Below are 27,850 nucleotides of genomic sequence, written 5' to 3' on the forward strand. Positions count from 1 at the left end.
GGGCAGCTACTATCAGACCCACCCTATCCGTCCCACTGTCTGCTTGTCGGCTGCCTCAATTGGGGCCAAGCTCTCAGGATGTCCTGGCCTCCACCCGCTCTGGCAGGAGGGTGAAGAGCCCCCATGAAGCCAACAGCAGCATGGGCAGCCGCTTGGCGGTCAGCAAGCGCCCACTGCAGCCGAGAAGTGTCCCAGGAGCAGCTGGGCCAGCAGGAAGGGCAGGTGGAGGCCTGGGCATGCTGAGAGTTTGGTCCATTACAGTCACAGGCAAGCAGACAGTAGGAGTGTGGGGCCCGCAGTAGCTGCAATCCCACTCCTGCCAGCCCCCATTCACCACCTCCTGCACTAAAAAAAAAAAAAGACTTCCCCGAAAATAAGCCTGAGTGCTTATTTTCAAGCCTAAAAGAAAATAAGACTAGGTCTTATTTTTGGGAAAACATGAGTAGTACTTGGGGAGATCTATTATCACTGAAAGCAATTAATTTGTTGGAAGCAGGAATGTTCTTGCCCAAATGCAAAAATATAAGCATTAAACAAAGAAGCTATGGAATTTGGAAGAGTGATGGACAATTAAAGCATTATTTTTTTAGAAAATAATTTTAATCGCTATGTCTTCCATCTTGTAAGATACATTTTTCCAAAACCACCCCTTACTCAGCAAACCCTAATCCATGCTAGCACTGATGATGTTACCTAATTTGGTTAATGAAACTTCTGTTAGGAAACAGCCAAAGCTCAGAGCACAGAGGATGCCATATTTCAACCGTGAGCTACAAATATTTTCAATGTCTATGGAGATTCTCAGTCATCCAGTCATGATTGTCCCAAGGGTGCTTTTTCAAAAGATGATTTTCTGTGTTTTTTTCTTGAAGATGTTTTGCTTCTTAGATGAGAAGTGAAATGTCTTCAAGGAAAAACACAGCAAGTTCAGCTGCCTTTTGAAAAAGCACTTTTGGTACAAATATTCTCCTTTATTGCCATCTCTCCTTTCCTGAGGTTGCTATTATTAGATTATGGTTCAAATTTACCAATTGGTGAAATGAACTATACGTAACATAGCCTATAGTTTAATTTACACATAAGGGTATCGTATTTTAATGCTTTTCTACAGTTGTATTGAAATTCCTTGGATTATCCATGTTTTGTTGTTGTCCCTCCTGTCTCAAATTATGCCTCACAACACATCTGTGACAACACACCTCACCTCTTCACTTTATTTTCTTGAAATGTTTTGGAAAGCTTTTGATCATTCTTTTAGTCCCTACTTTTTTTAGTAACACCATTTCTTCCTATGTACTTCTCTATTTTAGAATAAGGATTTCTCACCTCTTATTTGAAATCTGCAATAACAAAATAGAAGAAAAATCTTAAGTCAATTTAACTTTGTTACTCTAGATTTTTATTTGTAAGGACTTTTGAGGTATGGAAAATGTTGAAATAATGTTATTCTTCACAGCCCTTCGCTCATTCTGCTATTAATTAAACTATAAATTTGTATTCATTTATTATACTCATACCTTACCTTGCAGGACAAGATTCTTCCAAAGTGATTACCTAACAAGCTACCATTACTATTATATGAAGTAGCATCTCAGGAAGAGCCAAAATATGAAAGAAAATCATAACACACTATTTTTTTTTTTCAATACCTGATGCCAGATTTCTGATTATATCTACTGATTATTTTGGAAGAATGAGGGTAGACATAGCAAATATTTAGCATTTTAAATCTTTTTTTAATAGTAAGGTTAACATCCTATTCCTAGTTATGTGGAAGTATCAAAGTGCAGTTAGGATTTCAGTCTTTGAAGCACTGATCTTCTATGCTGCTATAAGCTTACCTACAGGATTCTCCCACTGAGTATGATGAGACTATTCGGAGAACATCTTCTACATACATATCCAAATAAATATGAATAAAATAGCACAAATTGGGAAGTATGAATATTTAAAATTCACAAGAAACTCCAATTTCATTATCAAAGTGACATCCATCCAACCATCATTTATTATTATGGCTGGTCATGCAGTCAGCCATATGTTTAGACTGGATTTGACATTTTTCTCCACCTATTGAGTTCTTCTCAAGGACAGTGATAGGCAGATGATATTACTGTTACAATACCAATTTGATCTAATGGTCATCAGGCTAGAAACTGAGTGACTGAGTTCCAGTCCCACCTGAGGCATGAAAGCTGGGTATCTTGGGTCACACTTTCCCTGAGCCCAACTCACCTCATGTGGGAAAAACAGAAGAAATAAATAATACTAGATATATTCACTACTTTTGAGTTATTTATAAAAATAATAAAGCTGGGATAGAAGTAACTAACACTTACTTATTATGAATAATCTACTGTTAGATTCAGACTAAGCTTGGTGAATATTTAATAATTCAAGTCCTAACCAAGGACCTATCAATTATGAAGGTAGCAACTAAGGATATAGGCAATTCTAAGCAAGTGGTTATTTTTGTAAAATTAGGGTATTCAGTTCTGATTAATTAAAATATTTTCCAAATATGGATGGAATCCAATCACAATTGGTCTAACAGAAGATTTCTTTTTCCATAAGCATCCAAACTTGATTTGAAATCCTGATAGATTTTCTTGTTTTCAATAACTGTTTTATCAGACATATCATGAACAAGGGGCCTGTGTGTTGAATTTTAAATTCCCGTAACGACTCAAGCTGTTCATTTTCCAAAACCCTTTCAACTTGATCCTCCCAGTAGTTTTTTAAAAATTTTGCAGCAAAAATTATTATGAATAATAAGCTTGTTATCTTCTTTCCATAACAGACATATAGTAAGAGCCCTTGGGAGAGTTAGACAGCTGAAAATGAACACTAAGTAAAGGGTTTCACAAGGGTTGAAAGTAATTATGGGTGGAGAATGTTGTCTTGTGCCAGATGTTACTCTACTCACTCTTACGGGAAAATTCCAGGCAAAGTCCTCAGTGCCTACACACACGCACACACAATAATTTATCCTAAACCTAGTATATGATTGCATTTCTGTTGAAAATGTACAGACTGATTATATGTATGAATGAATCAACATTTTGGACAGTCACTTTAAAAAAAAAAAGGTACCATCAAGCAATTTATGATATAGCATTTTTAATTTGACTAAATAAAGCCATGTGCAAGGTTTGCAAACTGGCTATTATATTTAAATAGGATTTTAAAATAGCCTAACAATTTATTTTAATCACATATTATTGAGAGATAATTTCTTTCTTATACCAAAGTGCAAAATCTATGTTCATAGGTAAGGCGATTTAATTAAGGGTTTCTTTTTTTTAATGCACAATGCTCTTAATTTTACTAAATACTTCGAAATAGGATGTTGAACAGAGTAGTGCAATGATATCTAACAGAAAAACCAATATACTATGTTTCACAGAAAAATCACATTTTACTGATCTATTTATTAAAAACCCTGTGGGTTATTAAAAATTACCAGTCATGAACTGTAAAGGCAAGCCATATTTATACATCTTTCTGTTATACTGGTATAGCCTATTGCTCCACATCTATTAAAATCAAGCAAACAACTGTGAGAAGGTTATCATTTGTAGAATCAAAATACCCCTTAAAATATTTACATTTTATAATATAAAGAATAGGAAAACACAAGTCTCATGTACAAGCTTAGATATTCAAGTTTTCAAAGCATGAGAAATAGCTAAAATATTAATTTCAGCTGAAAGCTAGGGTTCTCGAATTGCCATCAGGGATGGTGGTGGTCACATAAAAAGAAAAAGAAAAAAATCTTTGTGTAGATGAAGCGGAAACATGGTCAACCTTGATCTAGGCTTTGTTGTCGCCAATAAAAACCCAAAATGAGCAAAGCTTGAGAACTCCTGAGCATTCTCCTAGATAGTGTTTAATGATTGAAAGTGGAAAAATAGATTTAATTCTAGTCCTAACACTATTGATGTCATTAGTTTTATTCATTTCAGGAGGTGAGCATCAGCGACGGAAAGGCTAAAGCCATAAAATACCCCACTAAAAAGTGTGCCCCAAAGCAGTAAAACCTGGACTCCTTCTGCTCACAGGCCACTTCATTCTATCAGAAATGCTCAATAATTAATACAGGTGGGATTCCCTCTGCCACCACCATTTCCTTATTCTTTGGAATCTTTTGAATACATGAATCTTTTGAATTCATATGCATTGGAATAGGACTGCATTACAATCTCTCTTGTTTTCAAAGCCAGTGTTTTGTTGTCATGCTTAACACTAGAAATCCATCTTCATGTTTGCTGGAGCAGCTCCAAACACAAAGTACAAATCACCAAAGGCTACAAATAGCTCGACTGAAGCCCAATTTGACAAAGAATCTGTATGTGTCTTTTATTGCATATTAAAAGAAGCCCCTTTCGGTCATTTTTCTATACAAGCAGAGTAAAATCTTCAAACTATTCAACTCTACTCCTATGTCAAGAGATTGTAAAAGAAAATGAATGTACGGTACACAGATTGGTACCAGAACAGACTTAGTCCTACAAAACACTAAACATTGAATATAAAAAGAAAGTATTGATGGCACAATTATACCCAAGCACATATTATACAGACAGCTTTAGGACATATTTAAAACATATTATGTTCTATTTGTTTAGAACTAGAAGACAGACTGTGCCTTCTTTCTCTCTCATTTTTTTTCCTTTCACCTTTTGCTTTTACCCCGATCACTCTGGTCCCTGTCTTTGTGATGCCTTTCTCGGTTCTTTTCATTGTCTTGCTCTTTTGGCCGTTCCCTACTCTTTTCTCTTTCTTTCTCTTTCTCGCGAAAGCGCTCTTCACTTCTAGGAACATCCTTCTTTTCAGAATTTCTACTTTCTTGTGAGGATTTGCTTTCAGAGTCCTTATCGCTATGTGAAAGCCGCAACCTCTCTTTGTCTCGATGCCCTTCCTCTCTGTTTTTTCTTTCCCTCTCTTTCTCTGAGCTTCTGTCTCGGTGTCGACTTCTTTCAGGATCTAACTCCCAGTCATGCCTGCCTTTTTTGGGGTGGTGAGATTCGCTATAAAACCTTTGCCTGTGTTGATCATTCTTCCTCCTGCTGAAGGCCCTCTCCACGTGAGGACCCTGTCGGCCTGCCCAGGGGTCACTGTGACGCCTTTCATGTCTCCTAGTGTTTTTATTTTGATAAAAGTGTTCAGGCCCTGAGAATCTTGATGGTTTCTGGGTGGGGGGAGGGGCTGGTGTAACTGGTCCAACATAGTGGGGTAGCTGACCTGGCAGGTGAAGTACGGGGGGCCAAGGCATGAGAGGGCTTTGAGCAAAACCAAAGCCCGGAGGTGGAAGGAGCGGTGGGGGCAGATGATGGGGAAACCCAAATACAGGAGTGTTCGGTGGGGAGAAATTAGGGGCAATGGCCCCTTGAAACTGAAAACCAGGGGGAGTTGTTTTAGTGGGCGGGAAGTTGGGCTGAGGAGTCCTAATTGGTGAGAAATTTCCACTTGCGGCAAGTAATTTGGTACTGAAGTCAGATTGATGACTTGTATTTCCTGCTTCAAATTGAGATGATAATGATGTTGATGAAGAGGGTGGCGGTGGTGGCGGCGGCGGCGGTGGCAATAATCCTCTCTCAGTATTTTCAGTCTCAATGTTTTGCATCAGGGTGTCTTTAAGTTGTGAGGTACATCCACCTTCTCCATTAGAGGCATTTGAAACCAATGTTGTCTTGCATGCTTGGTTATCGGTCTCATCTGAAGCTAATTCATTTCCTGACGTCTGCTTGTTATCAACTTTTAATTGTTCGGATTCTAAAGTATCAAGCTGCTGCATGTCTTCACTTCTAGTACTATCGCCTTCACTTTCTGAACTATTGTTCTGTTGGCCTCGTCCAGCTGCTTGCCTTGGGTCTCTCTTAAGATTAATGAACGGTGGAGATTTAGAACTATGAATGGTCATAGTATCAACAGATGCTGTTCCAACATTATTGCTCCCAACTCCTTTTCCAGCATTGGAAGTAACAGGAAAATCTATGGTTCTTTTATTTTCCTGAGGAACATTATCTGTATCACCCAACTTTAAACTGTTTTCCGGAGTCTCTTGGTTTTCCTTATTCTGTGATAGAATAGTTAAGTTTGCTAAAAATACCTCAGTGGAAACATCTGGTGGTTTCTCCTTAAGACTCAGACTTGTAAGAGTTCCTGAAGAGCAAGGGAAATCTACTGATACGTCCACTGCTAAGGTATTATTGATGGTTTCTTTTGCATTGTCCTTTTTATGTCTTTTATCTTCAACACCCACTGGAATGTCTATGTTTTCTTCCTTTACGTTTGTCCGTTTCTCTAATAAAGGAAGATCTTTATTAACTAACTTGTCAACTGTTGGTTGGATATGTTCAGGCATCTGCCCCGTGGTATCCAAAAGACTTTGAAGTATGTCATCTACTGGCAGTGGCTTACTTGCTAGTTCAAGAGCAGATGACTGATTTTCCCATCCAACCAAAACCCCAGGAAGGAACCGTAGAGGTTTGGGGGGTTCAAGTTTGATGCTCTCCACAGCAGGTTCATTCGTTGTGACTTCTTCTGTGCTGCATTGTTGGGATTTGATTCTCTGCTTGTGCAGTACTGTGGTGAATGAATTAAAGAAATCATTTTCTTCTTCTTTTTCATTTACCTCAGGATGAAGGACTTCCAATTTGTTCGGTTTACTTTTTTTCTCTGGCTGCAAATTTTCGGGACCTTCTTCAGCATGGGTCATAGTTGAATTAGCCACAGCACTAATCTGCCTTTTCAGCTTCTGGCGAATTATCAATCCCAGCAGCAAGTTGGGTCGATGGACTTCAATTCCTACACACATACACACACACATATAGTATATTAAAAAAGGAACAATGTAATAAAGGAAAACATGTATCTTGGATATTTTTTTTCAATTAAAACAAGCCACCCTGAGTCTCTATAATGCCAAATAGTTTAAATGATTCATTGAAGTTACAAAATGTACTTTAAGAAGCACTGACAAAATTTCACTCTACAAATAATTGCTATGTAAAAGTACATTTTACACTGTAAAATATTTATCTGTTAAATCAAGACTACTGATTGTATCCATTAGCTAAACAGAGAAAGAAATCCATGTCTGTTTTTTGAAAAAAATCTCCATGCAAAGCTTCATTTCCAATATTCATGAATGCTCTGCAATAAATCATCAAACTATTTGACTTCTAGCATAGTTTAAAAATATCTCAGAAAATAAAAAGGTTTTGTTCTTGGGTTTTTTGTTTTTTTTATCAATAATACTTTAATGCAAAGGACAATTCAGCCTATCTTTGTTACTTACCAGGACCATCAAAAGGAACCAACTGATGTGGAATTTTATCAGAAGCACCTAAAGGGATAATATATAAATCCTTGATTTGCTTCATGTTATTCGCTGCTACACCATAACGTTTTCTGCTGCTGAAGTATGCAAAAAGCAAAGTGTATGAAATTTGATCCTCTTCTGTAACAGGAGTAAAACGAACCACACATATTTCCTATTATGAAAAAAGGGAAACATTTATTAATTATCACCATGTTCTTAAAATAAATACACACAAACACATCTATTTTCATTCCTCGGGGTATCAAAAAGTTTGTACTTCATTGATTTTAGATGCCGGGAAATTCACTCATGATGATATTACATAGCGAACAAGTAAAAGTCACCTAGAGCTGCTTGATAGTGAATCATATTGCTGTTACATGCCAGGAAGACCCATGCAGTTTGAAACTATCTCAAAACAAAGGTAATTAAATGCTGGACTATTTAAACAGATCTAATTTGTATGCCTATTGCTTTGCTACTGAGGAAGGCAAACTTTAAAATGTATGCAATATAGTAAATGATTCTCTTCTCAAAAAATTTGTACTGAAACAAAGTTGTGCACTAAACCATGTATGTATTTTGAATATATGAAACATTAACATGAATCAAAATAAAATCATTTTTCATAAATTAAAGGAAGTCTTAGATGCCACCAGTGTAAGTGTACAGAGAAATGACACACAAGCTATATCAAAAAGAATTTTAGTGCTTAACAGTATTTCTGAAATGGGAATATGTACAAGTATCATAGTTACAAATTCTTTTCTTCATTTATAATACTCTTCTTCCCCTGGGTCTTTCTGTATCTTAATTTTTCTAGGCTTTCCATATACTGAAAATGAGCATGTTATCTAGCTACTGAATTCATTACTGAACAAGGAACAGTGCGGTTTATTTATTTTCTGCATTGGATTTCATACAAACGGTACTGATGAATTTATTTCAGGTAATAACAGCACCAGCATGAAATCCTATTCTTTTTAAAAATCAAAGAACACTGAGCATCTAATGCTACATTATATTACAAGAATACATTTTTACCTTTGTGCCCGAAGCCTTTATTTTATCAACATATTCCCAAACAGTCTGAGGTGATATCCTGCCACCTACTTGGATGCTATCTGGCAAATCCTATGGAAGAGAAGTAGATGTATATTTTTACCCCAAGACAATGATTTTTCCTCAGTAAAAGCAATATAACTTTCATAATCTACATGCAAGAGTACATTTGTCCAATGCTCTCCTTGGTGATTTTACACTGCAACATTTCATTGTCCACAGTAAAAGAAAATTCAGAAAGTTCCCAAGAAAATGGTAGAATTGTTGAGTACCCCATACATTACCTCTGTTAAACTTTCAAAAGAACCAGAGATTGGGTAAGCCTTGATAACAAACTTTGCCACAGATGGCATGTTGATAAAGCCTTTCCAAATGAAATTCAGGCGAGCTAGAAATAATGTTTCACTTTCAACAGTCCCAGCTGTTTCTGATCTGAAACACAGAAATGAAGGGAAACAAAACAACTTAATGTGGTAAGCAACTTACTGCATTAAATATGAGTGAGTGAGAAGGAAAAAGAAGGAAAATATTTCCTATATGTGCACAGAGGCCTTGCAGGCTTTTCTTAGTTAGCAAGACAATTTTACAAGTGAAATTGACACTGGACGCCAGATCTGAGTCAGCGTAATCTTTCAGGAATACAGGGGAGAGTGTTGAGATGATCCATGAGATTCTGAACAGCTATTCTTCATTAGATTGTGGAAATTGTCTTTTTTTGCGGTCAGCTCATGAGTGGAGTGGCTGAGAGTTGGAATTTAGATCAAACTCCAATTTGCATTTTATGGATACTGTGCTTGATTGAGCCTTCTATCTTAATCACTTTTTTCAATTATTTTCTTTATTCTTTGCATATTATAAAGATTAAGACCCTTCAGACTAGCAAGGTTCTACTGTATTCATTAGAAGACCTTGAGGACTGAACATGAGAGCCAGAGGATAAGGAAAACAGAGCAAAAATCCTTAGTCAAACTTTTAACTACTTTACAGCTAAACATTTGGGCAGAATGAATCAGATGCTTCATAAAATTAATAGAGCGTTTTCATATAAAATTATAAAACAAGAATGGGCTGCAATTGATGTTTATGAAATTAATTTGAAGGGGGATTTAAACCTATATAAATGGATCTGACGGATGACTTATTCCCTTCAGAAGTTGAATAGACATTAAATCAGAAACTTGATTTGAATATTTTTTCCTCTCTGACTATACAAAATAGCTCTGCTAAGATTTGAAAGGCCTTTTTTAGAAGTGACAAACAAAAGGATAAAGTAGAGAAATCTATTAAAGTTCTGAAGGATTTTTGCTTTGAAACCTAGATGAACAGCAAATGGGGGGGGGGGGGCTTTTTTTTGAAAAGGTCAAAAATTATCCTAATTTTTAGGATAATATAAAGGAAGATTTAAAAGTTTGGTGTGTTTGATAAGGGTTAAAATAATTCTATCTGATTGCCCTTATTGGACTTCGTTTTCCTTAACTAATAAGAGAGGAACCAAGGAGTAGTTAAATCAAATGAAGTTTCATTTAAAAGCAAATTATATTAAATAACATGAATGCAGGTTATAGGATTACTTCCCTTATGTGGTGATTTAAAGTATACAGAGTAAGATCTAAGTCACAACATTTAGCATTTCCAGACCCTTTGCTCCTTTGGAATAGCAAACTTTCCACATCATTTTATAAAGGACTTTTGAAATTCCCCGATTAAATAATTTGTAAAATAGTATAGTGGGTGGTAGAAGAAATAATGTTAAAAACTCTCATCATTTACAATTTGTGTAATGCAAATATTCTTACTATTTTCACAGTACTCTTATAGTGCATTACATGTCATGGCCTTTCATTGCAAATTGTTTTATTATATTATAATGGTATTATACTGATTCATGTCATCTTGAAATGAAAAGCATGTGTTGCAATACCAAGGCATTTCAGTCTGTTAAAGAGTAGGAGAAAAAAAGAAGACAGAAGGAACAAAATAATGTTCACTTTTGGCAGACTTCTGAAAGTTTCATATATTACAGTTCAGTCTGAAAACCTGAACATTTTTTAAAAATTTCACTTCTGTTTGGAATGTTTTACTCCCTCTCTTCATTTATGGAAAACAACTTTCAACCAAGAAAGCAAAACATTTTTATTCAAAGTGCATATGGTAGCTTCTATTTTCTTAGACACTTGAGTAGCAATCACAAATGATTACCTAGAGCTGGAAGTGGACGCAAGCCCTGGATCTGATAACTCTTTATCTTCCTCTAATAATTCCAAAGCTAAGATGTTTGTTGTTGAAGTAAGTGCATCTGCTATATTGTCAGCTTCATTGTCTGATGGCTTCCGAGCAACTCCAACTGATACTTTCACTTTTTTCCCAGCAAGATCGTCACTGGGTGGTGCCATTCGACCTTGAGAAGAAAATTAAAAAGCTTTACTGAGTATTTATCATATTAATCCAGTTCCAAATGATTATAATATATAGTAACAATTACTGCTGTCACCATAATGCTAAAAAATCTTGCTGGTTGAAATTAAAAGCACAGTAGTATGTCTCTAGAATTTCACTCAAGCAGTTAAAAGAAGTTTAGATAATTATCAAAGAGATGTAGATTGTAGATGTAGAGATTAATTTATCATAGAAAAATAAAGGCTTTACCCAAACACAATCATGATGAAGTTTTATATAAATATAAAAAAAGAACAACCTTGCCATCTTCCTATTTCTCTGCAGTGAACTGCTATGAAGTGCAGTTCTGAAGCCTTTATGCCAGGTTTAAATTGCTTTGTTTTGAACTTCAACTATTCACTGGTTTGTTAATACTTCAAACTATAGTTTGAGATGGGTTCATTTGAACTAAATAGAATTAGGAACTATATTCTTGTTCTGAAACTTCTGAGGGAGAGAGAAGGTTTTAACCACCTTCTAACAATCAGGCCAGATACACAGCAGCTTTGAAGCTTCGTGTTAGAAAAATGGACAGTGGCAAAAAAATATTGCTGAACTACAACTCCTAATAGCCATGACAAATCAATGAAGAGAAATGCTGGATTTGTACTCAATAACATCAGGTTACCTGCAAGTTCTGCAACCCACTCTAAACTATCAGCCAATCAAACAGGTAGAATACTTTGTTAATTTGGTCTTTGATATTAATTTTACTGAGTTTAGCATTATTTATGGTATGCAGCAACCTCTGAATGTAGACAAGACAGCAGAATCCCATTTCTGACTTATTCAATTGATATCCCATTGTTTCTTCAGGTCAAAACAGTATGGATAGCACAATACTTTTTGTTGGGGGGGTTTGCACAATCCTCCCTGTTGTAGGTTGGTCTGAGCAGAAGGATTTACAAAATGTCATCCAGTGAGCTTCCCTGGCTGAGGATGGATGTAAATCTAAGGCTCCAGAGTGCCAATCATTACATTCCTCTGACTTGCACACAGTGCCTCTGAAATCCACTTTGCTTCTTCATAATTTAGGGCACATGAAAGAGTTCTAATTTTAAGATGCAGTTTGGAGAGAGTCTGAACGAGCTTGGAAGGAAAGGAAGAAACAGTCACCCTGATTAGACTGTTAGAAGGATCTGCATCAAAGAATGCAGTATTAACTGGAGTGACTGACACAAATTCAAATAATCATTTGTCCATGAAACTCACTTTATGACTTGAGTTATTCATTCTTTCTTGGTCTAATTTACTTCCTGGAGTTGCTGAAAGTACAACTGGATATCATTTTACAATTAATTCCACTGAGAAACTGCCATTGTTCTAATCTTAAACTGAGAAGAAATACTAAGGACCAAGAAGTTCAAATACCACATATAATTTTTAAACAAGCTCGTGAATACTACCTGTGCAAATTTTACAATTAAGATCAAATAGGTGGTTTTTATGTTGATTTGTTGTATCAGAACTGGAAGAATCATTAGCTTCTTTAACTTTTTCAGTTTCCTCCACCTTTTCTACAATTTTAATTGGAACAGGTTCCTACAAGAAGAAAACAAATTTATTTATATATATATTTATATATACACACACACACACACTCAGGTCCTTTGGCCATAATAAACATTCTATACATCATTTATTAACATTGCTTTATAAAAGAAATAACATTACGCATTTACTAAAGGAGTCCCCGTTGGCATTATGCCAAGTAACTTAAAATGACATGAACAACACTAAATGCAATAGTAGATTAAGAGTAGGCATCTTATTGTTTTCAATGTTATTAATTCTGTTCCTATTCTTCAATTAATTAATTTCAATGAAATAAAATATAGCAACAGTACATAGACTTATATACCACTTCATAGTGCTTTACAGCCCTCTAAGTAGTTTACAGTCAGCTTATTGTCCTCAACAATCTGGGTCCTCATTTTACCGACCCCGGAAGGATGGAATTCTGGGCCAACTTGAGCTGATCAGGACTGAATTTTTGGTAGTGAGCAGTGAGTTAGCCTGCAGTACTGCGTTCTAACCATGGTTCAAATAAAATGGTTCAAATAAAATACATGTACGCAGAAAAACAGATCACCCAGTATTATGACCAGTTAAACAAATGAATGTGCTTCAGATCCAAGGAATATTGCTTAACGCATTGTAAGCCGCCCTGAGTCTCCGGAGAAGGGCGGCATATAAATCAAATTAAAAAAAAAAAAAATCCAGAGCTGTCTTTATCCTGATCTTGAATACCTATAGATTCATTGCTGCTGAATAATATTTTCACAGGGATATTATGAAGGCCTGTGAGGAAACATCATTCATATCCTAACTTCTGCTGATTACCATAGAAGCTCTAGATCCGTGATGGCGAACCTATGGCATGCGTGCCACAAGTGGCACGTGGAGCCATATCTGTGGGCACTTGAGCGTTGCCCTAGCTCAGCTCCAGCGTGCATGCACACGCCAGCCATCTGATTTTCGGGCCTTTTGGGCCCACCGGAAGTCGGGAAATGGGCCATTTCCAGCCTCCAGGGGGATGGGGAAGGCCATTTTCGCCCTCCTCAGGCTCCTAGAAAGCCTGGGGAGCCTGGGGAGGGCAGAAAATGGGCCTACCTGGCCCACTGTGCCATTGCGTGCCAAGAGCGGGGGGGGGGGTTGCACGCACATGCATGGGGGGGCAGGACGCATTGAATTATGGATGTGGGCACGCACGAGAGAGAAGCCGCCCCACGCTCCCCACGCTTTTGGCACGCGACAGCAAAAAGGTTAGCCATCACTGCTCTAGATGTTATTATTGAATCCTTCATGCAGAAACTGCTATAATATATTTTCAATGTTCTGGATGTTACAAGGAAACTTATTTAGCACAAACATGTTTTCATTTACATACTGCTAGCTTTCTCTTGTAAAACAAGGACACATGTAGCCCATGAAAGGTAATCACAAATCTCTAAACTAGGCTGAATAAATCAAAGATTAGACAACCTACATGTTATATTCTAGTGCTTAAGACCTGCTAGTGAAAAATGTTTTATTGTTACAATACATTCAAATTATACCTGAATTTCCATAATAGTTGCTTCTTGCTCTTTAACTGGAGCTTCACTTTCAATTTCTATTTCTCCTTTATGAGTAATTTTTGTGATTGGCCGTCTTTCAACTTCCCTCTGCTCTTTTTCTATCATTTCAATTGTCTATCAATAAACAAAGAACATGTTATATATACAAGGCAAGAGCCTCCAGAGACAAAGTTCTAGGACATGAAACCATAATTAAGAGATGGAAACTGGATTCCTTCCTTTATACTAGAATACCTTTAAAAACAAATGCCAGTAAACTAGTTTGTAAACACGTAGAAAACTTGACAACAATTTTACGTACTAGAACAGCGGTTCCCCAACCTTTGTTGTCTGGCTGGGGGAAGGGAAGGGAACCAGGCCGTGTGAGTGGCCGGCTGGTACACATGTGTGCAGCTTGACTTGTGCATGTCATCTTGAAAAAGATTTCTAAGATATTTTGACCAGAGAGCAATTGTGGCAAGAGAACAAAAAAATGATGTAAAATGAATTGGGGCAAGAGAGAACCAAATTTATTCCACACCCAAATCTTATATTAGGAGAACAGTTGCAAATCTATATAAAATAAAATACTCAATTGAAACCAGAAGAAAATATTAAATAATTTCCCGCATGCTAAATGCATGCTGTGAAGGGGCTGAATTTATCCTATTTAGCTAGCTTAATGTGAGCTGAGGGAAGCATTGAGCATTTGATTATTTAGGAATGAGTGGATGGGCAGGGACAACAACTTTTTGAAATCAAATAACTTATAATCATGAATTAGGGGACCGATTCAATACTGGTAGATAAGCCATACATGTCTATTTTCTCTTTTCCTCCATGCTGCTAGTTCTTTGGAAGCTAGTTCTTCAGGGCTCATTCTTATGAGATGGTCTGGAGTAACTTCACCTTTCAATACTCTTTTAAAAAGTATCTGGAAGAGAATCCAATAATTAGTTATATATAATCAACCAAAACCTGGATTTTTCTAGTATCAATTCAACGAGAAAAGTATTAACAACTGCAAACCAACTATACTTATATGAAATTCTATTAATTTCCCTTGCATGATCATTTCCCTAGTGCAATTGTATACCAATGTAAATATTACATATTTAGCTTCAATGATTTTTATATGATGTAATATACTAATAGAAAGAACAATTGGTTTTCTGTTTAAATCCTCTAAAACATTCTGCAACTGAGCTTAAAAGTTTAGGCCAGTCTTTGAACCTAAGTAAAAGAAACCTATAAATTTAAGAGCCTATAAATGTATTAATGAGTATTAATGTTATTGCTGAAAGCAGAGGGGATACAAACACAAACTTCATCCAATATCCATTTCTACTCTGCTAATCTGCATCTGTATCTGCAAATCTTAGGATACATGTAGAAGAACAGGATGCATCTCTCATTTTCTGAAAGTAATGACTATGTTATCTAAAACGCAATAATTAGATTCAATGTAGTTTTTTAATGGGGGATTTCAAATCTGCCTTAAAAAGAAATTCTCAAAAAATTAGTTGGAAAATGTTTATGTTTTTCCTGCCTATCTAACTTGAACAGAGACATGACTCCTATGCCATCCATATACTAGATCTATAACATAAACTGAGTGTTAGGTATATGCAGTTTGATACAGTCCTTGTACATATATACTGAAGAACAAACGCTTGTGGCAAACCTCACAGGCCAGCAGCGAGACACAAAAGTTAAATCCAAATCAGAAAGATCTAGCAGTTAAGGCACCATATTACAAACCAGAAGACTGTGAGTTCTACTCCCACTTTAGGCATGAAAGCCAGCTGGGTGACTTTGGGCCAGTCATTCTCTCTCAGTCTAACACAGTGTTGTTGTTGTGGAGAAAATAGGAGGAAGTAGTATTGGATAAGTTTGCTGTCTTGAGTTGTTTATAAAAATAATAAAAGCGGGATATAAGTAAAATATATAAAAGTATTAATTATTAGTAGACAGAATGATTTAGGAAAGAAATTGTTATGTTAAATCCTCAATTTGCTTTCCTAGGATGTAGTAACTTATTGAAAGGTTTTGCTTCAGTAAAGGTAGTCCTTGACTTACAACTATTTGTTCAATGACTGTTCAAAGTTATAATAAAACTAAAAAGCAATTTACGACAAGTCCTCACACGTACTACTTTTGCAGTCACGTGATCAAAATTCAACCACTTGGAACTGGCATGCAGTTACAATGGTTGCAGCATCCCAGAGTCATGTGATTGTCATTTGTAACCTCCCCAAGAGGCTACCAAGAAGCAAAGTCAAAGGGGGGAAGCCAGGTTCACTTAATGACTGTACTGATTCGCTTAACAACTGCAGCAAAACAAAGGTCATAAAACTGTGCATGACTCACTTAACGTCTGCATGAGTTAACAGTGGAAGTTCTATCCCAATTGTGGGTACAAGTCATGGAATACCTGTACAGTAATTATGCTGATAGTAGGGACAGTGCGCAATTTTCATTCATTCTTTGCTCGTTTAGCATCCTATCCATTGAAATGTTATTCTGGGGAACTATCCAAAGGTAAAAAAAGGTGACACACTAGTAAAAATGTCTTCAACTTATTTTCATCAGCAGGAAGTTTGTGGGCACAGCTCTATTCACATATACTATTATAGTTCTCTATTAAATCTATTTTTTTAGGTAAAGAAATGTGAACCCCTATTTTTGGGAGGCAAAATGCCTCTGAAAAAAATTAACAAGAAAGATATTTTAGCATGAAAAAAGAAAATGACGGTGTTTTCATTAAATATAGATAGAAAAAAGTGGATGCATCAATCTGGATATGGAATAAAAGTAAGTCAGAAAATTTAACTCTAGCTCTGAGACTTCTAAAATGTGAATAATCAGGATGGAAGAAGAAATTATGAGCATTTAAAATTATTCTAGGCCTCCACAATGAAACAAGAATTATTTTTTGAATCGTTCCCAAATACGTAAGAAATGTCATGACATACTTTATTTTTTGGATCTTTCAGATTAAATATCAAGCTTCTGTACTTATTTTTGTACTTGGAATCGGTATCCCGGAAAAAGGAAAACAGCTCTTTTTCAATTTTATTTGCAACTTTTGCTGCTCTTTCTTCAGGAATCTTTAGTGTTGAGTCTGCAAGCCTGAAAAAAAATATACAGATTTTATTTTATTTTTTTCAGGAAACAACTGGAGTAACAGGAATGGCTTCACTGCAGAATTCATACCTTTTTTCTAGAATTTCTTTCAGTGACTGTTTAACACTTTGTCTTATCTGATCAGCAGAAGGTTTGGGTGCAGAAGCAGGAGATGAGTGTACATTACTTGCTGTTCCCTTCTCAGTTCTCTTTTTCTTCATTTCCTGCTTCTCCTGAATACCTTTTGAAATATAACCAAATTAACTGTTTTAGAGAACTATGGAGAGATAAAACTACATTTCTCCAACTGACCATATTCTTGATAATGAGAACAAGAAGTTTTACTGTTGAAAAGATTAAGTGAATTGACTGAATTTATTTTAACACTATTTGTAGACTGCCCCAATCTGACAGACACTGTGAAAAAGCACAAAATCATAAGTATAACAACAATAAAAACAACCAATAGGAATCACAAAAAAAGTCCTATGGTGGGCATCTATATCTAGTGTGGTTATGTACATTGGAATAATATTGCTTTTATCTCCCTGCAGAGTCAAAAAAGAGATAGTGGCCAACGTGTCCCCGGGGAAAGTGTGATTAAAAGTGTGGGAGTAACCACAAAGAAGGCCTGTTTTATGATGGGATGGGGTTCTTAGCAGGCCCTCTCTAAAAGTTCACAGCACCAAAGGAAGTTTCCATTCTGGCAAAGTATTGACCAATGTATCCAAGTATTTAAAGGTAACCACCGACATTTTGAACTGGGCCCAGAACACCAAATTTTAAATTGGTTTTATTCTGCATTGGCAAAGTTTCCCACTAGTAACCTGGCCACCATGTTTTATGTCAACTACACCTCCTGGGTCACCTCCAAAATTATAGTAATCTAAATGAATGGGGATCAGGGCCAAAGGCATCCTGATCTAAGTAGACTTTTAACTACCATACCAACCAGATTTGGATCAAGGTCCCAGACTATAATTTTCCCTGCTGCTTAAGCAAGTCTAGGGTGATGTCCTAGTCATTACAGGGAGTAATTCAATATTACTCAAATGCCCAGTTCCAAAAACTCCAGCTTCAGATTTGTTCAAAAAGAAGAAACTTATTTTTAAGATTTAATCTAAAGAAAAGATTAAATCTTAAATCTAAAAGATTTAAGCTTTTTTACCCATTAGTAAATTCCACAGAGCCTTTCTATTGTATTGCTCAAATGTAATATGAATAAAACTAATTAATAAAAAAAATAATAATATGAATTCCTGTCTAATCTCAAAAACATTACCATTATTATAACCAATTAGGCAAAATTTAATATTTAAACCCATATGTTATCAGAAGCTCATACTTCAGATGTAGTCAAATCTGTGTGGCAAAATTATAATTATGTAAATTAAACCAGATTAAACTATATTCAGTGTGAGACTTGTTTTTAAACAGAAGTGTTATTTTTACAGTATTACATATTCCCACAGCAGAGTGCCATTCCTCAAAAGAATTTCCAATAAAAGATACCTTTCCAATAAAAGGTATCTTAGAAAACTGTTAGCTTGTACAGAGTCTATGCTTTATAGGAACGTAAGATTTATCCATGCTTAATAAAAAAAAGCCGGCAGAAAAAAATATTTAAAAATTATTTTATTCAATGAATAATTTTTCAGATTTATTAAGATTTATGATATTGGTACCAAATGCAAAAAAAATATTCAATCTGATTGTTTTATTTCCAGCAGTTTTTGAATATGACTTACATATTTTGGAAATCATTATCACCAATTTTGGTTTTAATTACCTTGCTTTGGTGTGCTTTCACTTGAACAAGAAGTATTATCTTTATTCAATTTTTCATATTTTTCATCAGAAGATCGTCGGGGAATTGATCCCATTTGCCCTGTTTTCTTAAGAGGAATCTGCTGCCCCTTTTTACTTTCAGAATCTTTGCATTCCAATACTGCTTTTCCTTCGCTAGATTCCTGAAACAGTTACAACACTAATTATAAGCCTTTTTTCTGTTCAATTTTTCTTTAGTCTCAGGATCAAAGCATCTATAGAAAAATATGCATTTATATAATCCACGCCACAACTTCAACATAAATTGTTCCCAAGAGAGCTAGCTACGTAAAAAGAAGAAGTAGTAAAAAATCAAATACCTTTGAAAAATAAAAAAATATAAAATGAACAGAATTGCACAGAACATTCTGTTCAAACAGACTGGAGAACTTTGATTTGGACTAGCAAAAGAACTCTATTCCAAAGACTTTTTTTTTTTTTTTCTATTCTGATTGCACTGACTGTAACTATTATGAGGAAGGAGGGAAAAGCCCAATCATATATCTTGGCTTAGAATGCTACCCAAACAAGAACATGTCATTAGATAAATAGTATGGTGGTTGTACATCTCTCAAGTAGTAAGGATTATTATTTACGGAGGAAAATATCATGTAAAATAATGGACTTCTCTCATACAACTGAATATTGATCGTTTTCAATTTTCTTCCTCTCAGGATCTGATCAGAACACCTTTTACCAGACTAGAGGAAAAGAAGAGGTGTATGGAAATAAGAAGAAAAAAAATAGGTCCCCTTCTTCAACCCAGTGATAAAGGGTCTTGTTCTCTGGTGAAAAATTAGATTTCATCCAGACATTGTCACTATGTAATTAATAAAAGCATACATCTATGAAGGACCATAAATCTTCTAAGGAACCAACTGTTCATATTTAATGCACATTAAAATGCTCCTTTGCATTTTACAATCTTGGTCAACATTCCCTTGCAGAATTAAATTTCTAAAAACAATAGTTCAAGCAATACTAGCACTGATTTGTTGCTCAGAGGCATTTTTATCTAAATCTGAGCATTCTGAAATATAACATAAATATGAATAATTAGGGTTATGGGAACTTCTGAAGAAAGCACAAGTTGCAACAGAGTAATTGTTTTAAATTAGCAATTAATCTGGGATTTTATCCATATTTAATAGCACTTAGATTTATACCGCTTCATAGTGTTTTCCAGCCCTTTCTAAATTCTTTACAAATGTCAACATGTTGCTCCCAAAAATCTGGATCCTCATTTTACTGACCTCGGAAGGATGGAAGGCTGAATCAACCTTGAGCTGTTCAAGATCAAATGCCTGGCAGTGGGCAAAGTTAGCCTGCAATACTGCATTCTAACCACTGCCTCACCATGGATCTTTATTCATTTGTTTTAATTAAATAATTTAATTATTAAATTATTATCATTATTTAATATATATAATAAATAAAATAATATATAATAAATATAATATTAATACTTAACAAGTGACATTTTTCAGGGCTTGAGATTGAGTCAGGAAGCCAAATATCTACTCAGAGTTACATAATTGTTTATTAATCATACATTAACTGGAAATGACAGCAATATAAGTATACCTTTTATTGTGAAAATCCTCAAAAAGATGATATATGTTTTATATCAAACTAATTTAATAAAAAAATTAGTCACTCTTCTTTCTTCTTCCATAATTTAGAAAACAACAAATTGGCAAAAGCTATAAATGACTACATATTAGGCAAATTAATCTCATTTCGAAGAATACAGTTATTTAAAAACATTTAAAGGATTTCTCACCTTTTAAAACCAAAAATAGAACATTTGAAAGAAAACACTTTAAAAGGGTTAACACAAAATTTGCTGTAATACGTCCATACCATAAAAAGAAATCTCATTACTTACCCGCTTAAAAATTTTGACCTTATATTTCAGAGAGTCTTCTCCTTGCTTTGGGGTCTTGTTTTGAGGGCCCATTAAAGTTTGCTTGGAAATTCCAGGCTTCTCACTCTCCACTGATCTATTGTCTCTGGCTGTTTCAAGTTTCACATTGGCATCCAGCATATTCTGATCAACTGAATCTGGTTTCTTGTCTTCCTCAGCACAGCATTTGATGCAAACATATTCTTTGTCTTCTTCTCCCATTTGCTGTGCTTGAAACAAACTCAATCCAACACAATCGCCATGAAACCAATCGTCACATCTACCACAGCCTACCATGAACCTAGAACCAAAAAAATAATTTAAAAAATCATCACATTGCTTTTATCATATTTATATTATACTAAACATAAAAAGTTTTTAACTGTCCTAAAAGGCCTTCCATATAGAATAGGTCCTCCTTTGGCATATTTTGCGCAGAAGGGTGCATCCATTTCTCCAGCCTTACAACATGGTGTAAAATGCCAAGGTTATATAGCAAGAGGATTTTGCTTTGCTAGTCAGTACAGTCTACTATCATTCTTAATAAAATATACATCTGCAAAAGAGAATTTTAACTTTTGAATTTTGTTCCAGCAGCCTAATAAAGATGACTACTTACAACTTCAGAAATAATTCAACTAATGCATACATACAGTTAGATCCCATATATCAGCAAAACACTTGCAAATTAGGATCTGGTTTGGACAAATAGGCAATGCCTAATTGTTTTAATAAACAGATTAATCATTCTTCCCTATTCGATTACATAGTAAGCAGAATTATAGCTGCCACTATACTTATCAAATAATATAATAAAATCCAGGACACTTGCAAACTTCATTGAAGAACTCATTGAAGGCAAGAGTTGTCCTTAAATTGATAATTTTCTAAATGATGTAAACCCCTAGTATTCTTTCTTCCCCAATGAAATTTGCCAGGAATAAAACCCTCTAGTAAGATAAATTATTCATACTTTAGCATACTTAAATGCATTAGAAGGCAAGTCAATCCCTTTCCCCCCAAATGGAGCCACTGGGAGGGAAAGAAAGGAAATACTACCTCTTTTTATTTTCAGGTTTGCCTTTCTAAAGTTTTAGAAAATAAGTTACTTGAAATATTTGAACTGATTTCAGAAAAATATTGACTATTTTCAAAATAGGCAACTGGGTCAAACTTCAGTTGCCTCAAGAGAACAATTCTGCCTACATCTTCAAGGCCAAAATCTCCATTATCCCAAATTATCTTGAAGGTATTTCAGCTTGAATAACTTTTTTAACAAGCTGATGAATTTAAATGATCTGTGAATATATGCAGTCCATATATTTTATAAGGTGATAAAAAGCAATTATTTTACCTAATTAAAAATGTAAATTTTCTTCTGACTGAAAAGTGTATGTTGCTCTGCATGTATATCTTGTCTACATGTGTGTGCACATGTTTCCACATCCCAACTGCTTATCCAAATGTAGAAACTTTTTAGATAAATATCTTGAATTTATTTTAATTCTATAACTAGAAAGTAAGATAGCAACAACCTCCTAATTTTTCCATGAATGTACATCATGGAGAATGGTCACATTTCATTAAAGACAGAGCATCCTAGGGAATATAATTTATATTTCCGAAATGATTGCAAATAAAGCAAATGACAGTATTAAGTATACATGAGACTTTCATGAGGTTTATTAATATGATTCACTCTGAAACATGACACAGTGAAATAGGCCACAGATATATTTTATGAATGGGTGTAAAAATATTCTTTATGGTTTAGTGTGTTCATAAAAATTAGAAAGAAGGAATTTTTAAGAAAGTTGTAAACGTATGAAATAACAGCAAGCCCAGAGCTATCTTGTAGGGGCAACGGATGGCACAGAAATTTATTAAATAAATAAATAAAGTTTAAAAGACATTCCTTTCAAGGAAACTTGAACTTGGCTGTCACCAGAAAATTGTCATTAGAAATAAGTTCACATTCTTGACAAAACTGACCAGTTCTGTTTTTGAATAAAAAAGGAAAAATGTAGATGACTAAGAATGTAGAAAGACAGGGATTAGTACTTATTCCATACATTTAATAATATTCTAGTGGCTGAGAAACTGGAAGACCAATACAAAAAAAACCAAACACAACAACAATGGTGACTTTAAAGATAATACTGAGTCATTAAGAAAAGTACTGCACAAACTACTTTTGAAAAATAAAGGGTTAGAGTGCAAAGAAAGGACAATTCATATATTATGAAAATATACATAGCCCTTAAATATATCTTTGGATATATTGTATGTTTATCAGATTAAACAGGAAAAAATTGTTTGAAAAAAGACGTTTTCTTCTTATTTAGTGAACTTTTTTTAAACAAAGTAAACTATGTATTATAACTCTTAAAGAAAATCATGAATTTTCTTCTATTTCAGATGTTAAAAAGTTCATTTCATTAATCTCTAAATCACACCTGGTTTTAATGGAAATGAACTTGTTTTTACGTTGTCCAGTTTACAGTAATCTAAATTTTCACATTGATAGTTCAATAAATTATGTGGACATATTACAATGTTTTAGTTATTCTATTTAATAAAATCATTTCAGAACAGATGAATGTACTACAAACTTTATATAAAAGGAGTTTTCTTTCTTTTGTTCCCTATTAACAGAAACTAATTCTGCTAACTAATAAAAACTTTTTTTGCTTGTTAACCTTTCTCTGAAATAACACTAATTCTTGATCTGAAAAATAAAATGTAGGAAATTATTAACCAACAACATTAATGTGTCCTTTGGATAGATATATTAACTTTATCATTAGCTTAAGTCTCGGAAATGACAGATTTCACTTAAGCATAATGAAATCTGGATATAACTGATAAGGACTGAGTAATGACTCAGTAAGCTTAACAGTTGATGCTTAATTTACTGCAAAACAATTCAAACTGGTAATAAAAATTGGACCCTGTATTAACTTGCACTATAGATTTAATTGGCTATATTCAATAGAATATAATGACTATACAGTCCACTACTTATACAATGTATGCTAATTTAGTTCTTATTAGTATTTTACCAAAATATTATAGGGTTCCAAATACAGGCAGGATTCCTTCTTATTCTATCCTAACTAATTCACTAATCCTCCAAGTGTATCACAGAAATTGGCAGGAAGAAAGAGTACATTTCTGAACAATAAAGTGTGGATGGATACAATGGACATTTTAATAATTTGATTTTTTGCAAATTATATTTCTAAACAACCTTACAATTTTTATTAAAATCTTTTTTGAGTAATAGGGAAGAAAAATTCTTAATAAGCTATTAAGTAGCCATTTCCCCAATAAATTTAGATTTCATTTTTTAAAGAAACTACTAAACTTTTGGCCACTAGGTTATTACTTTTTAGTACTGACATTGAAATAGAAGCAGAACTAATAATAGAAAGAAGCAGCTAATAGTGTGGGATAATTGTGGTGGATAGGAAGACTTTCTAAAAAACTGTCATTCAGGAAGAGCTGGTAACAAAGCATTCTTCTCTGACAGGTTGTGTAGTAGCATTCAACATGTTGGCCCACTAACACTAAAACTCTGGATGTAGATTGCTTCTTAGTTTGATGTCCAATTGCATTAACCATGTTGTAAGGTTGGAGTGGATACACAGCTGGAACAGAAAGAAAATAAATATTTTAAGATAGTAATTGATGATATTTAGCAGATTCAACTATCATGAAATACAACCTATACAATCCTTAAAAGCTCTAATTACATATATTTGTATTCTTAAATTCTACCTTATAGTTCTGTATGCAACAAGTGACTGTAAGCAGGAACATCTGCTGCAAGCATACTTAAATGTGTTAAGATATGGACAACTCATTTCCACAGGAACTGTTACAAGTGGATTCCACTACTCAGAGGAATCTACTAAAACATTCCAATGTGATATAGACTATCTTTTTCAAAAAAAAAAAAAAAAAAAAATCAAAATACAACTTTAATATGGGTAAAGCAAAGCTTTTTGCTGGGTAAGTCAGAATCTCCTTCTGGAAGGTAGTATTAAAACAAACAAAATTAGAAAACAAAGAAGAATACACCAGTCCAAATTCACTTTATTGTAAATACAGTTTAAGGTTGTTTTATAAAAGGAATCAAGCCAGTTGTTTAGGAAAGTCGTAGCACAAGATATACTATGTGTCTGTCAGTTCATTCCATTTTACTTTTTTGTACAGGCATGTACAAAACATGTTGTACTTCACATGTAGTAAGAAATATATATATCCAATATGACAAGCATCAAGTGGCTTTAAATAAGCTATTCCAATAATGACAACTTTTTAAACATGTTTTGCATGTAATAGGTTGCAAGAATAATCTTGAAGAAGGGCCTCAGAAAAGACAAGGGTCAGATAAGAGAAATCTGAATCCAAAGCAGAAATACAATTTTAAAGAATGTCTCAGACATATCTTACTACTATTAAAAGGTTTAATTAAAGAGTAGCAAGATCTTGCTCCTGATTCCATAGCTGATTGACCTAATCCATCTCTGACTCATACATACTGCATAAAGGATTAAAAGGGGAATTCAGCTTCATTAACACTCATATTTACTAGATAATGGCTTATAGATTAAAGTGTCTGATCTCCAAGTTTAAAAACAAAACAAAGTAACAAGCAAAAGACACTGTACTTTAAAAAAATCTTAGTATGAAGTTTTCAACATTTTATAAAATGCAAAAAATCCATGGCTCTCATCTGAAAGGTTTTTTTTCAAAACACCATTAGATTCTTTGTTAAATAGTCATTAGTTTAATGAAGAAAATTAACACACATTGCGATATAATAGTCCAATGTTTCTTACCAAGGAGCATTTTCCAACACTTAAGTAAATAGGAAAAACTTTTTAATGTAGTTTAATTTTCCTACAAAGTAATTTGCATTTATTAGATCTCAGCTTAATGAGGTCTTTAAATTATATTAGCATTTTATTTATTTCTGAGAATTTTAAATAGCTTACTGCAATACATTAAAATGATTTAAAGAATGATGCAGATATAGCAATTATTGTCACTTATAGTTACAGAAGTTAATAGAAATCAAATAAATTAATAATAAAAAATAAATTGTCATAATGGAAGCAAATGTAAATAGAGGTAGTCCTCAATTTATGACAATTCAGCCCAAAATTTCTTGCCACAATTGATAAGTGAACCACTGCAGTTGTTAAGTTGGTAACGTGGTTGTTAAGGAAATCTGGTTTCCCCATTGACTTTGCTTGTCAGAAGATCAAAAAAGTGATCACATGAACCCGGGACACTGCAACCATCATAAGTATGAGAGAGTTGCCAAGCATATAAATTTTGATCACATGACCAGGGGGATATTGCAGCGGTTGTGTGAAAAATTGTCATAAGTCACTTTTTTGTGTCATTGTAATTTCAAAAGATCGCTAAATGAATGGTTGTAAATTGAGGACTACCTGTAAATAAATCAATAAAGGTAGAGAGATGAATATTAGACATTTGATTATTTCATAAATACTAAGCCATAATGGATTAGTTAACTATGCTAAATAAAAAGCAATAAACCCAAATCATGTCTTGACATCATATGTGAAACACACTATAATATGATGGAAACAAAATGAAAACGCAATGCCATATGTATATAGTTAGTTAGATGTGATGCAAATCTAGAATTGTTTGCAAACTAAGTCATTTTCACTTTAATTTCAGTTAAACCAGTGTGAAAGTTTAGTGCTTATAGCATAAGTAATTTAATATCCAAATAAATCCAAAATAAACTAAAATAAACTAAAAATATAAAACTTGTATAATGCATAATAAAACCATATAAATGCTTGAGTAAAAGCATAGCTCAGAATTTACAATTATCATTATAAAAAATAGAAATTGTAGAAGATATGTACCGTTCAGATTTTTTTCCATAACTGAACTATACAAAACATATATATGTAAACTATATAGAATGAGTCCAATCCAGAAAAAGACTTAATTTAAAATAGGTGTGAATTAGATTTAAATTTAAATTCACGCAGTGAGGCAAATAGAATTGAAATGGTTGTTACATAGCCACAAAAGTGTTAGTTTCCAAAATTACTGTGAAAGCTTTTTTCCATAGCAACTATAAGGCATAATGAATGGAAAGATCAACTTCCACTATCCTATTGAATAGATCAGAATCTAGATCCATTTATAACTACTTTAAAATGTGTGCGTTTAGGGTGAGAACTGTGGGTAGAACTCAGTATGAGGCCTGCAGAGTAATGTTGTTCTTCTTTTAACTATAGCCTTTTCAAAATTTCTGAGAAATGTAGGGAATCTAGGTGTATGGGAGAAAGAAACCAAGAAAATGGATTCCACCAAGAGAAGTGTACTATTTAGAGTCTATCAATGCAAAGAGCAGAATCTTTTTTTATTACGTAAGTAATAATTGTAACTTTATATTATTGTTAATTTACTATTTCTACAAGATAACAAAATATTGATCTCTCCACCTCTACTGCAGAAGTTATTATTGCAAATGTCTTTTAATATTAATTGAACTCATTCTAATTAGCCTTTATTGTTTTAATAAGTGTTGGTGGCTTCTGAAATAAAACAAAATCTGGATGGGGATGGTGGAAACCTAGCTTAATAAAAAGATCATAGAAACAACTGATTGCAAACCAATTATCAGTCAACAGTATAATATGGCTGCACAGAAAGCTAACACCATTTTAGCCTACATCAACACAATTTCCAAATTATGAAAAGAAATAATTACACTCCAACTTGTTGTTTAGTCTTCATCTTCAATATTCTAATTTTGGGCATTTATACTCTACAGAGGATTCAAAGAAAGGCAACAAAGATTACCTGGTGACTAGAAATTAAACCTATGGGGAAAAAATATTGAAGGAGCTGGGCATGTTTGAAATTGAGAAAAAAATGATATAGCAACATTCAACAAAAGCTTGAGAGGTTGTCCACAGAAGGCCAAAACTTGTTCTTTCTCAGTCCAGTAATCATGGCTTTAAGTTAACAGAAAGTCAGGTTCCAACTGAATGTCAGAAAAAAAAAAATAACAGTAACAGCAATTTGATAGTGGAATCAATTATA

General features: G+C 34.2%; 1 protein-coding gene across 4 annotated transcripts in view; it reads right to left on the reverse strand.

Annotated features, from left to right (window-relative positions):
• Positions 1-3,103: 3,103 nt before the first annotated feature.
• The window catches only part of PHF3 (PHD finger protein 3), a 52,503-nt gene continuing 27,756 nt past the window's right edge, over positions 3,104-27,850 (reverse strand). For all 4 annotated transcript variants that reach the window (XM_070932919.1, XM_070932917.1, XM_070932916.1 and 1 more), the window contains 12 exons: positions 20,726-21,044; positions 18,800-18,980; positions 17,101-17,251; positions 16,860-17,016; positions 14,702-14,818; positions 13,885-14,019; positions 12,232-12,367; positions 10,589-10,787; positions 8,674-8,821; positions 8,372-8,461; positions 7,304-7,499; positions 3,104-6,810 (listed from right to left, as the gene is read on the reverse strand). In XM_070932919.1, coding sequence (XP_070789020.1) covers positions 4,676-6,810; positions 7,304-7,499; positions 8,372-8,461; positions 8,674-8,821; positions 10,589-10,787; positions 12,232-12,367; positions 13,885-14,019; positions 14,702-14,818; positions 16,860-17,016; positions 17,101-17,251; positions 18,800-18,980; positions 20,726-21,044 — 3,964 coding nt within the window. In that variant the 3' untranslated portion in view covers positions 3,104-4,675. The remainder of the gene's footprint in view (positions 6,811-7,303; positions 7,500-8,371; positions 8,462-8,673; positions 8,822-10,588; positions 10,788-12,231; positions 12,368-13,884; positions 14,020-14,701; positions 14,819-16,859; positions 17,017-17,100; positions 17,252-18,799; positions 18,981-20,725; positions 21,045-27,850) is intronic.

The sequence above is a fragment of the Pituophis catenifer genome, unplaced genomic scaffold (genome assembly GCF_029215685.1).
Source record: "Pituophis catenifer annectens isolate HBS135680 unplaced genomic scaffold, rPitCat1.0.hap2 SCAF_1, whole genome shotgun sequence".
In the NCBI taxonomy this organism is placed as follows: Eukaryota; Metazoa; Chordata; class Lepidosauria; order Squamata; family Colubridae; genus Pituophis; species Pituophis catenifer.